This window comes from Takifugu flavidus, chromosome 15 (assembly GCF_003711565.1).
Source record: "Takifugu flavidus isolate HTHZ2018 chromosome 15, ASM371156v2, whole genome shotgun sequence".
Lineage (NCBI taxonomy): Eukaryota > Metazoa > Chordata > Actinopteri > Tetraodontiformes > Tetraodontidae > Takifugu > Takifugu flavidus.
Genome location: NC_079534.1, coordinates 12,142,890 through 12,160,178, shown reverse-complemented (window position 1 = coordinate 12,160,178; position 17,289 = coordinate 12,142,890). Strand labels below are relative to the sequence as shown.

At 44.2% G+C, this 17,289-nt stretch overlaps 1 protein-coding gene across 8 annotated transcripts in view; it reads right to left on the bottom strand.

Moving 5' to 3' along the window:
* Positions 1–17,289, bottom strand: part of LOC130538732 (receptor-type tyrosine-protein phosphatase mu-like) — a 117,933-nt gene that overhangs the window by 35,666 nt on the left and 64,978 nt on the right. For 5 of the 8 annotated variants that reach the window (XM_057056591.1, XM_057056592.1, XM_057056594.1 and 2 more), the window contains exons 10-16: positions 16,397–16,598; positions 15,950–16,052; positions 8,251–8,524; positions 6,222–6,258; positions 5,751–5,825; positions 3,774–3,909; positions 2,287–2,316 (exon numbers count right to left, since the gene is read on the bottom strand). In XM_057056591.1, coding sequence (XP_056912571.1) covers positions 2,287–2,316; positions 3,774–3,909; positions 5,751–5,825; positions 6,222–6,258; positions 8,251–8,524; positions 15,950–16,052; positions 16,397–16,598 — 857 coding nt within the window. The remainder of the gene's footprint in view (positions 1–2,286; positions 2,317–3,773; positions 3,910–5,750; positions 5,826–6,221; positions 6,259–8,250; positions 8,525–15,949; positions 16,053–16,396; positions 16,599–17,289) is intronic. The other 3 variants (XM_057056595.1, XM_057056597.1, XM_057056598.1) reach the window with 1 other exon arrangement.

The following is a 17,289-nucleotide window of genomic DNA, read 5'->3' as shown; positions in this document are numbered from 1 at the left end:
TCAATTCTGGGGCAACCGCTCAGTCCGATCACATACATGTGGGTCTGAAGAGCACCTCCTGATTAGCTGAAGCAAAGCTGGGCCTAACGTGTCCTCGGCCTGATTGACGTGTCAAACTCTCATGGGATTCAGAGTCATGGGTAACCCTCGGACGGCGCCTACTGATCCGCTGCCGGTCCTCAGTAGGTGGAGGCGTGACAGCTGACACAACCCACTGATGAAAGGACACTCATTGATCACACATGCAACAGCATTCCTAATGATGGCTCTCACTGATGTGGTGCTACATGCAGGCCCCTATACTCACCTCTGGCATTATAGCTAAAGTGCATATTTTGGCATGTGCAGGATGTTCTCGTGCCTTTAAAAGACTTTGATGAGGGCATTAAGAGAGATCATCAATCATAGAGGTGGTGTTGAACTCCTGTGGCTGAGGTGCACTCCAAAAGCCAGTTTAATTATTATTTCTGGACAAAATAGCGGAATGAAGATAGATTTTTGAATAATCCTTCATCCTATCAGATGGTACATCGTGTTATCTAGACCAGGTTAGGGAGAAGTCACAATTTCCACATGTAGCTCCTTCCCGTAATCTTAAATATCACTGTGAAAACCTTTCTTTTGGTCCAACTGTAGGCAAACACAGATGTGTCGAGTCAATCCGTTTTCAAATGGTCTTTGTAAAAACACCATCACACAACAACAGACAAAAAGTGGGGTTTTTTTTAAGCAAAACTCCAATTTGGCTAATTTAAAAACCTGTCAATCCAAATACCTTCAAAGAGTCCATTCTTTGGATTTTTAAACCATAAAATCATCCCCAAGCTGTGTCATTTTAGACGATATCATGGGGCTTCTGTGTAAAACCAGTGTTTCATCCACGGTCACGGAGGGTATTGATATATTTACTGTTTACCAATTTGAATTCTAATGTCGCTTACTATGGATGGAATAAGAGGAGTTTTCATGTAATCGCTGTGGCTTATTTCAATGTTTTGATATTTTCTGATACTGTAATGATCAGTTGAAAAATCCAAATCTGCGGATGCTGCCTAGCACCATTCTGATCAAAAACACTAAACAAGCCCAAAGCACAAAGCTGACATTTTCCTCATTTCCCTGACGACCTCGTCCGTCTCTTCCAGCTTAACTCGGTCAATGCACGTGCTCCCTTCAGCTTTGATGACATCGCTCCTCCGAGTCATCTGAGCTTTCGATTCAAGGTAGCGGCGAAGCAAGTGACACGCGGAGCTCCGTATTATCTCCAGGTGTATTCTGAGATGTTCTTTGATGTGAGTCAGCCTCCGCTCTGTCCTCTGATCACAGTCGTCTCAAGACAGATTAGTCGGCATCCATCACAATGACTGTACGGTGGGAGCTTATAGGAGCTACTGTGGGGGAACGGAATAAGCTGCTTTACCATTCAAGAGCTGTGATCAGGAACCATCTATTATATCAAAAGTGAATAAAGCAGCAACTCTTCGGTTATTGTTTCATTGCGTCTGTTTCTCAACAGGCGGAGGATGTGCTGTGATCGCGACAGTCTGTGCAGAAGCGATGCAGAAGTCTTATCGGCTTAAGACACAACTCCAGCATCACCGTGATGTGGATGGGACGGACGTGCAGGTACCCCCCCCCCCCTCCCGGAACAAAGAAAAAAACACATGCTGGAGGAATCAAACGATGAAGTGACTGTTTGGCGAGAGGATGGAGCCAACCATGCCATGCAGAAGGAGCCCACACGGCCAACATACTGAAATCCCCGTAACTGTAAATATGATCAGTCCTACACTTGTTTTTGTGGCGGCGCTGCATAAGTGGATTAACGGCGAATTGTTCGGATGGGCTCACTGCTGGGCCTAGCCGACGCACCGGTGGCGCGTTACGCTCTTCAAAGTCTACAGATTAGATCGCTGGTGTCAAATAATAAAACATGTTACACCTGTGAGCCGCTGCAATTTAGTTAATAACACGATTAAAAGAGAAGGGGAAAAAAAAGAAAAACTCGCTTTTAAAAAAAGCAGGAATCTGCTTTCAGTGGCAGGTTTGTTTTGGTGGGGGTGCCTCCGTCAGAAGCTGTGCCAATGTGACATGCAGTATGATGTGGCTGTCGTGTGGAGATGCCGTGAAGTGGCGTCCTCCGTTCCTCCAGCAGAGATTACAGTCGGGCCTCTGTAATAGCTCTGGGCAGGAGGCGGATGACATGGCGCTCTGCATGCATGGGGGGGGGGAAACAGCATGTGGGTAAGAAGCATGGCACTAACATTACACAAAGTGGTTACTTACAGGTAGTAAGTGTAGGAGTGATAGGTTCTTCTGCCGATTGGGGTGGTGGTAGGATTTAAGCAGTGGAGGAGGGTAGGGGGATGGAATGGAAAGGAAAGAAAAAGTAAAAATATATTAATGTTTGAAAAAAGCGAAGAAATGAACAAAATCAGATATGGTGGCATACGTGGAGGTAAACCAGTGATCATGAGGGCAAAAGGTGATCGCTTGGAGTCATGTCATGCTTTGCAAGAGAGGCGGCTCTGAAAAGCTCCGGACAAACTAATTAATACCACCTCGGAGAAACGTGGAAAGAAATGAGAGGTAGCTGTTCTGTCACTACGCCCACCCTTATTATGAGCACCGACTCTTTTCTCTCTCTCTCTCTCTCTTTTCTCGACACCTACAAAATTAACCGTATCTGACCATCAAGGTTGAAGCTTAATGAGTAGTTTGAATGCCTAAACACAAATCTGATTCCCCGCGGATGGGAGCAAATTACACAAAATTCACCCAACAAAGTCGCCTCCATCTCGGCTTTGATTACGGCTAATTGAAAACAATTCCATTACTGTGTGCTGTTCTTCACATCCGCCCACTGAGCGCCGCGCTGCACAGACGGGGGGTCTGCCGCCGTAAATGAAGAGTCGTACTGTCAGTGATGGAAAACTGTCTACTTTCCCCGAGTAAGCAAGAACAGTGAGTCAAAAACCAAAGTACCGCTCAGATTATTATCGGTATCTTTGACTTCTAATATAGGCACATAGACGCTAAACACGAGTGCTAAAACCTCAAGATTGATAATTTAAGGATTTTCACTCTAATAGTGCTCACGTGGACAATAATTACAAGCTAATAAATGTTTTGCTAGGTTCTACAGAATCACTGTCCCCTTTGATAAATTCTCCAAGATTGAGCGCAGCAGGAAGCAGGCGGCAGGGATTTAAAAGTTTCACCTCAACTTTTCATCCTCACAGGCAACATTGATGTGACATAACGGTTATTTTATGAAAGTCGGCTGGGGACAACAGGAGGATGATAGTTTATGAAGCTTTTGCTCCCCTGATTGCTGGCATACATGTACAAGACCCCCCCTCCAGTGAGGGGTCCGGGGTTAATGTAAATCTCGCCTCCAGCTAGCGCATAGCCACCCTCCTTCTCTTGGAGTCTTTCATCATATTTTCTTTGTTATCTTCTCCCCGCTGTCTCTCTTCATACCACAAAACCTCAAAAAGCTTTTTTTTTTTTCTCCCACTCCGATTTCAATGTCACTGAAGCGACGTGTGTTTGTCTGAGGGTGCCATGGAAACGGATTAATTTTGCATGGCGCGCGTTATTAATGGGGCGCATCAACGTAATCGATTCGATTATTTATCATCAAACCAACGATACGATCATTTGAGGGAGGAATGTACAAAAAGGCTGAAACAGAAACGTCTCACTGATGAGTGCCGGCATGGAAATTTAGACGCGCAACAATGTGGAGCGTGACTTTAACAGATACCCACCTCTTCTTCATGAGGAGTACCACTCCTAAGAAAATAATGACGAAGAGGAGGATGCCGGCGATGACCCCGGCGATCTTGACAGTGTGGTCCGTTTGCTTTTCTGGCTCGACGGCATCGGGCTTGTGAGTGGCTGAACCTGGAAAAAAATAAATAAATCATTTAAAAATCTGAAATCACGGAGCCCCAAAGAGAGACAAGAGAAGAATTAATGAGGCAGTCAAGTTAAAAGGCACACACACACACACCACACACACACACACACGCGCACACACACACACACACACACACACACACACACACACACACACACACACACACACACACAAAGCACAACAGTAAAAACAAAAGGCCTGAAAACACAATGATAGAATCTTGGAGACCTCTCTGTTACTGGGTCATGCTAAATATGGGTGAGAATATATGTTGGAAAGCAATAGAATATATTATATTTTCCCCCCCAAGAAGATTACAAATGCAAAATGTGCTTTTCACATCAACATCTGTGTGAAAGACTCTTATATTTAAACTTATATTTAGCGGTATTTCCTCTTATTGTGACCGTGAGGAAGCCGATTAAACCTAAATCTTATCTTGGGCGCCATAAACAACAACACATACAGACGGGCGAAAAGTTTCTTTCCAAGTTTCTCCCGTTTGTCCACGTTCAGTGGCGACCTCAGCACTCTGCGGATCAAGCTGCACTCGAGGAGATAAGTGTGCACCATCTTTAACCTTGGTTAATCATGTTTGGGGCAAACGGTTGCCGGCCTCGAGAAAAATGTAGGATGCTAGGCGGGAAAGATAATACCCGAGGAGATAAAAAAAGGGCTGAAATAAGTAAAAACACTAAATATTAGCGTGGGAGGAGATAGCCTAACAACAGAGAGGGAGAAGGTGGGGTGGGGGGATAAATGGTTCGTTTGAACAAAATTGATAAGAAGCACTTGGCTGAGAGCAGCCGTGCTGGAATGACAACTGTCCACCTGAACAACACCATTATTTCTTGTCAGTGGAGGTAAATTTAGGATGATAAATTGTTATGTCAGACCAATCTGTCGGAGTGGGGGGATGCGGCTCTCTTTGTTGTTCCCATTTCCTGTCCTTATCCAAGAGGTGCATATCTTTCCTGAGCTGGTGGTGACATATTATTCTTCCAACAGACAGACCTTCATTTAGATTTAATGTTGTTTTTATTTTTTAAGCAGAGCACTGGAGGGTTCTCAGAAGGGTGGAAGAATGTCAGCCGTAACGCCCAGGCTGATGGAGCCCACTGTGTCCCCTTGTCTCTCACAGGTTAATCAACTGTCTATAAAGATGCATGACTTGGCAGCCGAGAGGGCTGTCGTACATAAGCCAATAAATAAATAAGTAATTCCAACCACCCGTTTACCGTTTTAGCAGCTATAAGGGTGAGAATTTGACACCGCAGCTTTGCCTCTTGCAACCTGCTGCATACGTCCAAAGGACATCGCTGGCAGGGACTGAATCCTGGGGTCCGAGGGGACGTGAGCGCACCTCTATATTTAATGAATATCAGCTATGAACGCAGCCAGTGAGGAAAAACAAAAAAAACCAACATAATTTGATGTGAGAGCTTTCCTTTTTTATTCTACCTGAGAGAATCTGATATTTAAATGCTGCACTCTGGAAATCTTCTTTTGATTGTCTACACCTGTCACAACACACGCGTTCCCCGGAATAATGAGAAATATTCACAAACGGGGATTCACTCCTGCCAAAACTCTCCAACACTGACACATGAAATGACAATCAAACGAGCCTTTCATGTGCAGTAATGACGGGAAGATGAAGGCAGGAGATATTGTCTAGACTTTGATTAAATCTCGCTGAGTTTTGCCTTTGGAAACAGCGGGACCGCGGCCACCCGTTTGTTTTGGTGGTCGCAGCTATGGCGTGCTCAGGATGCATGCGACAGTAGAGGTGACGCTGTCTGAGCGGTGGCACAGCAGATCTGACCTGTGAGTTGGTTGTCACCGGCCGCCGGGGCGATGCGGAGGTACGGGGTTGTGAGCTGAGTCACGAGTATGGCGGCTGAGCAGATTCAGAGGATCCAGGAACGGCATGCGGTTGAGACAGAGAGAGGTAGAGAAGAAGAGAGAGAGAGAGAGACACACACACACACCATTGATTCTCATCATCATGCAACACTGAGATAGAGAAAGACACTTTAGTGTAGTACTAGAGTTAAACAACAGCATTCTGAGTGTTTTATCTTAAATCTGTCACTTCTAATGTAAGAAACAAGCCCAAAAGGTACATTTGCCAACCTGTGCTGCCACACCAGTGCGAGCGTGAAAACCACATCACAAACACACTAATGCGCGAGTCGAGCAGTTTCACCAAATTCCTCACAAACTATGTCTGTTAGTTTTTCCCTGTTGGTTAATCAAAAGCGCATTCGGTACATAGATTTTGGTCCATTCCTACCTTTAGTGGCTACTCGAACACAGTCAATTTTGGTCTCCTGCATGAAAAAAGAAAAGAAAAGAGACAACAATGATCTACAGAGGAGTACAACACCTATCTTGGCTACTATGGTTACAGGGGGACGGGCTGCCCTGTGCCACACTGTCCCCTATCATCTGTCGAGCTCAGTGACTGAAACACAAAACGCATTTAGGCGAGGGAGGCCCATGGCACAGATTAGCAGTGTTGAGCTCCTGATTTGTCAGCCAACAGAGATCTGTCAGCGGCCCACGGCTCAAGGTGGCCAGCCGCTGTGGAGAGAGCAGAGGTCTGTGACAAGCGGCACCGCCGCGGCGGCGCGGGGCTCCGGAAAGACACATCAGGGAGCCGTGCGGAATATGAAATGGACTTTCAGCAGCCTTCAACAGCACAGTATGAAAAAAAAATAAGAAAAAGGATACAACTCTGCTCTTGCAGTTGGCAACAATGGTCCTGTGTGCGGGGAAATGGCAGAGGCACAAGGGCAAAAAATATATTAATAAATAAAAGAAAGAAGGAGCGCTTTGTCGCCGCTTGACCCTCAATGTCATTCAAGGAGGGCACAAGAGCCATAATGAAATAAAGAGATGAGAGAAAAAAAGCTTAAAATGCGATCTCAGCTGCGAGTGCGCCTACATTACCGCAGCTTTTAAGCTGTCAGTCTGCCTCTAGTTAAAAGCAACATCATGTGGAGTTTATTTGAAGGGGAGGAAAAAAAATAAGCTGAAATTGTCCAGATATGGACGTTAGTTTTCCTAAGAAGCCCAGACAAATCACACCAACATCATCAGACATTAATTAAAGCTTGCTATCCGTTAGCAGTGAATATTTAATGAAAGAGAGCGCACTGAGGCACTTTAAATGAAAAAAACAAACGGCAAAATAATGACTGTGTCCAAAGGATGAGCCCTTTCATTTTGTGTCCGACGAGCATCATTGATATGACGCGTGGCTTCAACCTGGGACCGATGGAGCAGCTGCTGCTTTGCATCTCAACTTGCTAAAACGTATTCAGCTCCAATGCTCATTTCTGCTCAATCCCTTTAAAAGGGACGGGCCGGTGTTCCTAAAGAGGCTGCGTTTGGCCATTCTCATGCAGGACCACAGACGCCGGAGCTCTTGAAGTCACCATTGAGATGTTTGCCGTGGCTCAGCAGAGGGGACGGCCCTGTCGAGCGCCAACTGATTACAGGAGCTTCGACCACACGGCTGCTGCCTGCCACCAGCGATTAACGTCCACGGGAACAACTGGCTCCCTTAAACGGTGTTGATCAAAGGCTTGTCTGGAGTTTGGCGTGAGGTTCCATTGGATAGGGCAGGAGGACAAGGTAACAGTAATGGAGGGAGAGGGAGCCTTCTGTTACGCAAGTCTCCGTAGTCCACGTTTGACCCTCTGCCTTGGTAATGACACCCGGCAGAGGTCAAAAGCAGCTGTGCACCCACGTGTCTGCATATGTGAGCAGTTACTATGAAGAGCCATCTTGCTAATCACGCCGTGAGACAGCCTTAATCGCTATTATATTACAGTGGCCAGAATAGGTTGCTTAGTATTTTAATTGTGAATGGAATTCAGGATATTTGGCATTGGTGTTTTCTAAAATGGAAGATCCTGGTGGTTTGGAAGTCTGGAATCTACATTACCAAAAAGCAAAAAGCCTGATTTATGTACATATCGGCGGATACTACAGAACCTTCTGGTGGCCATTTTCAGGAGTGCACTTTTAAGTGAATCTGTGAATATTCTGCCGTAGCTGTTCTTGTTCCCCCGTGTTTCTTCCCTCAATCAAGAAAGCAAATTTGCCGTTTCTTCCGCCTCTGAGCAGAAAGAGACAGAGTCCCTCCGCCAAAGACGCTGATTTAACATAAAAAGCAAAGTCTTCACTTGTTATATAAATACTAATATAATGCATTAAATAAAACAGAGGACCAATGGTTTAATTAATAAATTCAGATTAGGAAAATACAAATCAAACCCAACATAGCTACTGAAGAGAAGGTCTGAAACACCCACCCCATTGGCGCTACTGACAGCCTGGTAATAGATGCTGTAGCTTTTCTGAGGAAGCAGAGGGGCGTTCCAGTAGCCGTTGTAGGTCTTGTTGTCGCCCACAGTGAATGGCTGTGGCGAGTGGATACCTGTAGCAGGGAACTGAGCAGTGAAGTAGTACTGGGAGTTTAGCAGCGTGGCATTCTGGAAGTGAATGGGAACTGGGTAGCAGCGCAGGATTTCAGCCGTGCCTCGCGCTCTGCGTGGACGTTCCTCCTCCACCACCACCTGGTAGGCACTGCAAACGTAGGACAGAAAACAGGATGAACAGGCTCCAAAAACAGAAAATTGGACATTTTCGAAAATAACTCCTGGCAGCAACGTGGATGTTCTGCTCAGCTTGGATTCATTTAAAAAAAACAAACAAGTAAAACAGCACCGAAAAGCTTGATGTTTTAACATAAACCAAGTTTGGTTTTTACTGACGATGTAAGAGAAAATTGGAAATGTAACAATCGTTAAAAGTTTGAAATCCAAATATTGTGGCGTAGCGGGCCGCTCTCACTGCAAACATGGCCCGCGGCCTTGGCAGTTCCCTGTTTTTGCACTGGGAAAAAGCCAAGACAGAGTAAAATGAAGTATTACGCTCTAAAACCTCTTGACGATACCTTTTTAGAGTCGCAAAACAGACTTCCCTGTCAAATTGGTGGAGCTTTAGGATAAACAGTCGGACGCTTCCTCCAGCAACCACCAAAGGCTGTCTCAGTCGATTTATACAAAAATAATCGTATTTATGATATCGATGTCCATTTAAACCACCGTGATCTACAAATTAGCCTGTTTCACAGGGATGGAAATCCTTTTTGATTTCCAAAGGTTAACGATCCTTCCCGTTTCCTCTCCACCCAAGTGCAGCGCTCAGCTCCACCAGGGCCGCAGCTCCCTCTGCCTCCGACAAAGATGACGTTGTTTCTGAGCCGGCTGCTTGGCTTAAGAGGGAGACTGCCTGTCTTATCGGCGTTGGTGTTAGTATGCACCTGGCATCGCCTGTTAAATCTATTGAGCTGTGAAAAGTGACAAAGAGTCTGTTTACAGCTACTGCACAGGATAACAAGGCCTGATTGTAGAACGAGGGTCATGCAAACAACAGGTTATTATTAGAGGAAGCAGTCAGACAAATGAATGCCTGACAACACGTATGCACAAATGAAAATGTTATTTTCCCACCAATGCTTGATGTGTTAAGAAATAATAGCGTACATTTTGGAGCCAAATCATGGAATGAGAGCAGTATCTGAGTAACAGTTGGCAGCAAGACAATAAAGACTCCATGCGGGGTGACACGGGATCAAGCGTTATTAAAAATCTGCCTTGCAAATTAGGACCAAAAAAATCGATTTCACTGCTTTGCTAACTGCTGCTCGCCCCAACACCAAAACCTCGAGGTCGAAGCAACATCTAATTTGCGCATTTTGGCACTTATCTGTTTTCTCGTCAACTAACTTCTGCCCATCTTGTAAACGGGGCTCAAAATTCAAACGAGCGATGCCTGGGGGAGATCTGCTGCAGCAACCAGAACCTGCCAAGACCTTTTCAATATCTGTCAAAATGCCTTGAGCCATATGCAACAGAAATCTCTGATTTACACACACAAACACACAAAAATACAGTCAAGCAAGAAAAAAAAACCATGGCGTTGCCATAGAAACAAACGACATCATAATTGAATGAATTCTCATTTGACTTTGAACATCATTATTTTTATTTTTCCTGTATTTTTCCTGTGGTCATAACCTAATTTTTTTTTGGGGGGGTTGTTTCCTGGCTTTGTGGATATAATTAATAGGATGAATAAATCTTTTTTCAATCTTTGCAATCGCACCCGGCATCCATACGGCTCCTGTTGCTTGTGATGCTAATGAAATGCTAATTCAAGGGCTCAATGGAGAACCATCGGAACCAGAACATTAACCAACACCATACAGCATGGAAACGGCAGAAGGTCGAGGCTACTGTACGTGGACGTGGCTGAATATGTCCCTCAGTGCACGTTATAAGGTGTAGACATTTGCACCATCCTGGCCGCACTTACATGCTGAATAGTTGCAGTACGAACAGCCGAGGAGACGATCAATTGTTCCCTGAGGATGGTACTGGATGATTAAGTGTCCTCTTGTGTGTACAGCATGTGCTCTTTGACCCTACAGTTTATCATAAGGTGCGTGCAGTGTCATTAGAAAATTCCCCTTTGCTCTCAGAGTGGGTGTGTCCCGATTCCTCACAGCTAAGCGTTTAGAGCCGGGTTGGGAGGCGATGAAATATCTAATCCCACAGAGAGTCTGCAGGAGAAGTCAACCTTTAATTGCGGTCCCCCTCGTGAGAGCAGGGGTCAAAGGGCAGCTGGAGATGGCTTGGAGCAGCTCCCTTAAGTAGCTGAAGTAGCAGCAGAGAAGTGAGCGACGAGGAGTCTGAGCCAACAACGCGCCATAATGTGAGTCATGATGAGCCTTTCAGGAGAGCGGCTGTCACTCATAAAACAGCTTCAAGCTAAAGACAAACTATTGTTTTAGTTTCTATAAACCCCTGTTCCCATCTGCTTATGGCAACAGCTGGATAATTTATTGCAGCAATAAGCCGTCTACGCACTGGTCATACATATATCTGGTGTTTATATGCTGCATCAATCTACAGAAATAAAAACAACAGGCTTCTATCAGGTGACTCTTTATGATACGAAGATGCGGTTGTTCTTTGACTAAATGACAGGCCCCTTGTGAAAAGGATGTGTCTCCTCAGGCAGAATACCAAGCGCCCGAGGCCGCGAAGCTCCAAGGGTAGGAACTCTTGTATTGTGGAAATCTGAATCACTGCTGGTTTAACAGAGCACTGGCAGCAGCAAGACTACACATCATTTTTGCAATTTCATAATGCTGTTTAGCAACACGGCAGATGGTCCTCTTGATATTAGTTTAAATGAAAACATTTTTTCAGCGGGATCTACGGGAAAGAGGAATGTTTGTGGCGTTTTCCAACCCGAGCCAGTGGAAAAATTCTGAAACGGACTCGGACGTTCAGTGTGAAAGTGAAACAATTCCTTCTTTAATTACTACTGTCATATTAATGTGCCTTTGAGCAACTGACACCTTGTCACCTCACGGTGAGTTCACAATTTTAATTATGAGTCATTTTGACAGGCCGCAGTAATGTAATTATATCCTTGATTTGGTTTGACACGGTTTGAATGAGGGGAAACTGAATAATGCACATTAATGCCAAAAAGAAAAGGGAAAAAAAAGTCATTTTCGATTGACCTGATGGTGCCAGAAACTTGACTACTGATTATGCTGAACTAAAGAATAAGAAACTCGTTTTAGCCTGCTGATGTTGTTCCAATGGTACAATGTAAATAAAAATGATCATTTATGAAAATCACATGATTTTAATTGGTTGTAAGGTTAAGGTAAATCAACAGGGAAGCATTCATTGCTGTCACTACGCAGTCAAATGCTCTTTTTTTTCAGAAGATCAGCATTTCCTGAACCAAAAGTATAGCTTTTCATGTCCAGATTGCTCATAGCGCTGCACTGCCTCATGGCTCCATGCAACCACGGTGACAACACACTATATACAGCCGTGATAGCTGCCACATCCATGCCACCAGTCATCAAGTTCGACACCATAGCCTGCTGAACCAGACTGCTAATTTAAGTTCAGATGAGCGGACGTTAACATGTTAGCACCTACGTATCAATACAATGAAATACAAGTAGGTTTATGCCATATGAGAACGGATGTTTACGTAATCTAGTTAATATTTGAATGAAGGTTCTCAACATGGACCATGACCGTGTAATTGCGTATTCTTCAAAATAGTCTGATTCAAGTCTTGTATAGTTGTGTAGATGGTGCTGCTGTGCTTCATTTCTTCTTCTCGGACATTTACCTCCTTCCCCTTGCCAATATTTTTAGCCACTATGAGGTCAACTTTCACTGTTATGCAGATGACACCTTCCTCTCCCTCATCATGGAACTCTTTCCATTGGACCATGGCTATGTCCAATTTTATTTATACTAGTTTAAATCTTGTTTATTCCTCAAGTTTATTTTGTGTTTGGCACTTCTTTTTTTCTGTGGTGTCCTTGAGTGTGCAGAAAGGCACCAAAGGTTTAAATAAAATCCAATATCATTATTATTCAGTCGGTTAAGATGAAACATGCATATTTAAATGCAGGCAGGAATAAACACGGGAAAAACGAAACATCTGCAAAATTAAGAATTTCACTATTTTAGAGAGCAAACAGACCTTTCCCCAATCTCTGTAATGACCCGCAAACCTCAAGAGAAGACGCTCCTCAGACGTCACACCTGTTCGCCAGATGACTGCAAATCACTTCAGACGAGAGGAGAAAGAGAAATGAGCAGAGCGGAATGATACAAGTTGCTGGAAGTGCTCTTCCAGAGGAGCTGAGGGGGCAGACCTGCATTCCTGCAGCGGTGCTGCAGCTTCAGCTGACATCAATTAGGCCTCCTCCAGCCTCGCTGCCCAATAGATTTCTGCTCTCCCTCCATGCGACGCCAACCAATTATGGCAGATTGACTCAGAATCGACTGAATTGTGACCTGAAACTTGGATTTATTTTTCTCTGTGTAAAGAAGTGTGTGTGTCTGTGTGTGGAAGGGGGTTGGGGGTGGGGTGGCTGTAGGATGTTTGAGCAGATGAGCGGAGGTGGACCGGGAGCATTTCAATCACCAGTTCTGCCTCTCTGATGCCAACTGGTTGTCTCTATCTACTATGTGTCTCATTTAAAGTAGCGCACTTCTCCTGACCCAGCATCCCGAGCTCCACGCATCTGTCTACTTCCTCTTTATATTTCCCAGGCGTCCATCAAGCTATAGAGCAAACAAATTAGGAGAAGCCGTAGACCGCATCCAACATTAAATTGTACAGAGCTCTGAGAATTGTCATGTTCGTGCACAGCTATTAGCAGTTTCGATGACGAAATCAGAGGAACGTGCTGATTATTTTAGGAGTGTAGCAAATTTCTTGAGGTCGTGGATGAGCTCAGATAATTTTATGCTACGGGGAAAGACAGTATGATTCCGTTTGATTAATTTGCTCCTTAAAATGGAAAAAAACGAGAGCTTTATTTGGTGTTTATGTATGTTTTCGCACGCTTGCTCAAGGCAAAGGTTATGGGAGAAAAGAGAAGGGCTGATTTAGTGGAATGAACGATAAGGGAAGCATTTCAAATCATGTATTGCTGCAGAAGCATATAAACATTTATTTTGATGCTGTGGAGTATGGAGGCGTCTTCTGGCCCTGACGAGGGGCCATTTCAAACATTAGTTAAACACGACATGAATGATAGACAGTTTCATAATCCTCTTAAAAGAACAGTGTCCCCTCTGGTAAAAGCTGTTCCCAGCTATGCATGTTGTCCCGAGAGATTAGAAGCCAAATCCAAGTTAGTAATGTTATACCGATTAGCAATTAGACAGACTGTAAACTAGACCGGATCTATCCAAAATCTGATTTGACCCCAGCGTAACTAGATTACCGGGGAGGAAAAGACGTTTGCGCCTCTTTTACATCAGCGCTGCTATCGTGTTGATCCTGTTGTGCACCGAAAGATCTGCTGTTTCATGCTCAAATGTCTGGAGCTCTATTACCAGCTCAACCCAATCAGAATTCAAGATTGCAGTATCCAACCAAGCGTCACGCTGTTCCACTCTGTCGTGCTGCGGATCAGTCTTCTGCGTTGCCAAATCCCATTTCATAAGAGCTTTAAAACTGATTTTAGAAAGTGTTCAATTTCTAAATGAGCTTCCAAACACACAGGACATATGAAGGCTACTCCTGTGTGGGGGAGCACAGAATTAAATGTAATTAAAGAGGGAAATTTAAGTGCTTTGTTGACAAAATGTCCTTGGATGTTGGAAATGTCAGGAGGTGTGTTGTGTCAGTTGCTTCAAAAAAAAAAAAGTAGGTTTCTTTTATGAAAAATGACACTTTTGTCTCAAAATTCAAACCCCAGAACCAAACGATGCGCCCGTGCTTCATGTTTCATTGATAATCATGATTCTAACCGAACGACTTGCTTAACAGCAACGAAAAAATGAAAACCCTTTTCTGATTCATGATGTTGTTTTTAACCGTTTGGGATCTATGGAATCCTAAATCTGGAATCCCGAAGCTGCTGAATGGAGCCTTGTATTTCCAAAAGTCCCACAGGACATTTGATGTGCACGTATAACATCTTTAAAGTTAGGCGTTCCCCCTCTTTGCTGCCCTCGGTGGTCTCTTTTCTTTCCCAGTTCATATTTTGGGTGACAACGGGTGCACACGGGAAGGTGGGGTGGTAGCCTTGGTACCCATAGAGCCTTCAAATAGAAGCATGTGCATGAAGAGCTGCGTACCTGGAACCCCTGAAAGGTGAGGGAGGTGCGGAGAGGCTCTGATCAAACGACGGCTTAATTTGTTCGGATGGGAGCACCAGAGAGATGGTGAAGAATTTCTAAATGGATCTCATTCAATATAAATGACCCTGGAAGTCTGTATTTTTTCTCCTGACGATGTCTGTTTAGCTAAATTTAAGCTGTAAAAGAGTCCTGAATGCTTCTCTCTCAAAGGGAATGGCGAGGGGCTAAAGTTAAAGCTAATAGCAACAAAGACAAAGTCTTTCATCTGGTAATGAGGTGAACAGGCCTTCCAAAATGACAAAAAACACCCAAAAAAACCTAATTAAAGAAAGTTTTGATTCACAACCTGCTGTTAATTATGATTAGGCATTTTTAATTAGCTGACTGAAAGAATGGCAGCTTGACTGAGACCCTCTGAAATGTACCTGCTAGGAGATTAAAAAATGATCACACTGTCTCTTTCGCTCAGACTTCTCCATTTGGCGCCGGGGCATTAATCCGGGCAGCTGCACATCAGGTAAACACGAGCTGACAAGCCTGACTAAACATCTCCAGGCTGTAATCCTTAAAAGACTCAGATGAGTTGATAGTGTAAAATTTTTCTAGCATGTGAAAACGTTTGTCACGACAGCTTTCAAACCACCGTTGTCGGACGTAAAAAGCAATCGATTAGTGGAAGTTTGGATCTATTCATACATTAAGGTACTTCTTCTAGTTAAAGGAGCCACTTTTTAATATCTACGGAACTCTGAGATGCAACAAACGGGCACAATAAGTAAACAAAATTAATTGTAAAATTGGAGCCTCAGTGTAAACTAGACTTAATAAAATGACTTATCTTCTTACTCTTCAGTCAACTAATGCAAGAAAATGCATGAGCAAGTTGCCAAACGCTTATAGCGGGGCGATGAAAGAGGCAAGGTGATAATCTTCGCCCGACAACTTGGCAATTATACAGACGACCTGCTTCCCTCATAAACGACTAATCAAGCAGGGAAAATGCCTCCGCTCCTCGGAATCCCGTCCCGGGTGAGCTTGCAACATGAAAGACGTGTTGAGAAAAGGAATGCTGAAGTCCGCCTCAGCTGCGCGGGGCTTTTGTGATCTCATCTTCAAAGGGTGTTCTTCTTCACAGGATCACAGCCCACAAACAAATAAAGCTCCAAAAATGAGACGCGAGCAATAAGGCACTGAATTCCCTGCCAATACCTCCTCACTGTTGGGTATTGACATTCACAACCACCTGATGTTTCTTTCTATGTCTGAAGAACTTTTTGATGTTTTTATCCTTGGTAAGTCCTACCTTACAGGAGCGCCTCTGCTCTGGGCAGGTTTCAGCAGCACGGTGACTGTGCTGTCCGTCTGGTTCAGAGAGGTCTCCTGGTCATAAGCTGGCATGGAAGGAGCTGAGGAGAACGTGCAAGCGGGAAATGTTTAAATGCAACTGCACATAAACTGGAGCCGGAGGTCTCAACCTGGAAGACTACAAACAAGGTCATTTTCCAGGATGTTTCCAGGGCTGAAGTAACACAGTCTGCATGTACTCCTATCAAACCCAGGTTCCAAACTAATGCATATATCTTATAGTGTGTTTGACTTGACTGGCAGTATGTTTTGACATTGGAATCTAACATAAACCAGGATAAAAGACTTCAATCACAACTATCTAATGTGAGTTTGCTTTTATCTTGACTTCTGTGTGTAGCGAGTGGCGATCAAAAGCCCTCCTCAGGGGCCATGCTGGGCTGACCTGAAATCTTGGTGGTGAACTGGGTGATGATGGCGGGGCCGTAACCCTTGGCCGTGCTGGCACGTAAGGTGAAAGAGTAGGTAGAGCCTGGATAGAGACCAGTGAACACGTGGGTGGTCTCGTTGCCCAGCTTCACCACCTTTCCGCTCTGGTTGGAGAGGTCCAGGTCAGGGTCAAAAGAGCTCACTGCCTTGTAGGAGATCTAGGGAGAAGGATAGGAACATGTGATGGTGGTCGGAAACTATAGTAACTAAGAGGCTATGGCGTGTTTGCATGTGTGTGTGACTGAAGAGTGCAAAATTATGCACTCCTTCTACATGCATAAACACAGAGAGGTCTGGAGGGAACCATTAAGGTGAGTGTTTTCGCTAATATCCATTTTGAGTAACTGTAATGTTGCACTTTATGAAAATGCCTTTGCCTGTACAGGAAAACCTCCATTACAATTCCAATTAAGAGGCACAAAGGGGGTTAGAAGTGCTGCATAATTTGTGTCCATCAAGTTTTGAAACGCTTGAAGGCCTTCTCATTTAGCTTTTGTCTGCAAAATTAGCCCGTGATGCCAAAACCCTCTATCACATGGGGGGAAATTTAAAATGACATGTCAACGCTGGACACCGCTGATGGGGTTTTACAATTACAATGTAGCTGACGTGAAAAATAATCGAGAAACAGAATGAAAACCTGAGCAAATCATCGTTATTTGCACTGATTGACATTTTCCAATCCAGCAAAGTGAGAAAATGCATTTCTAATATATGTATTTTTTTAAAAACTCATCTAAGGATCTTATATTGCTAAAAAAGCATTAAGAAAGTGAACTGCAGTAATATGAGGACTCTCCTGTGGAAAGCCCATTTTAGCATCAAGTACAAGAATAGGCAATTTTAGCT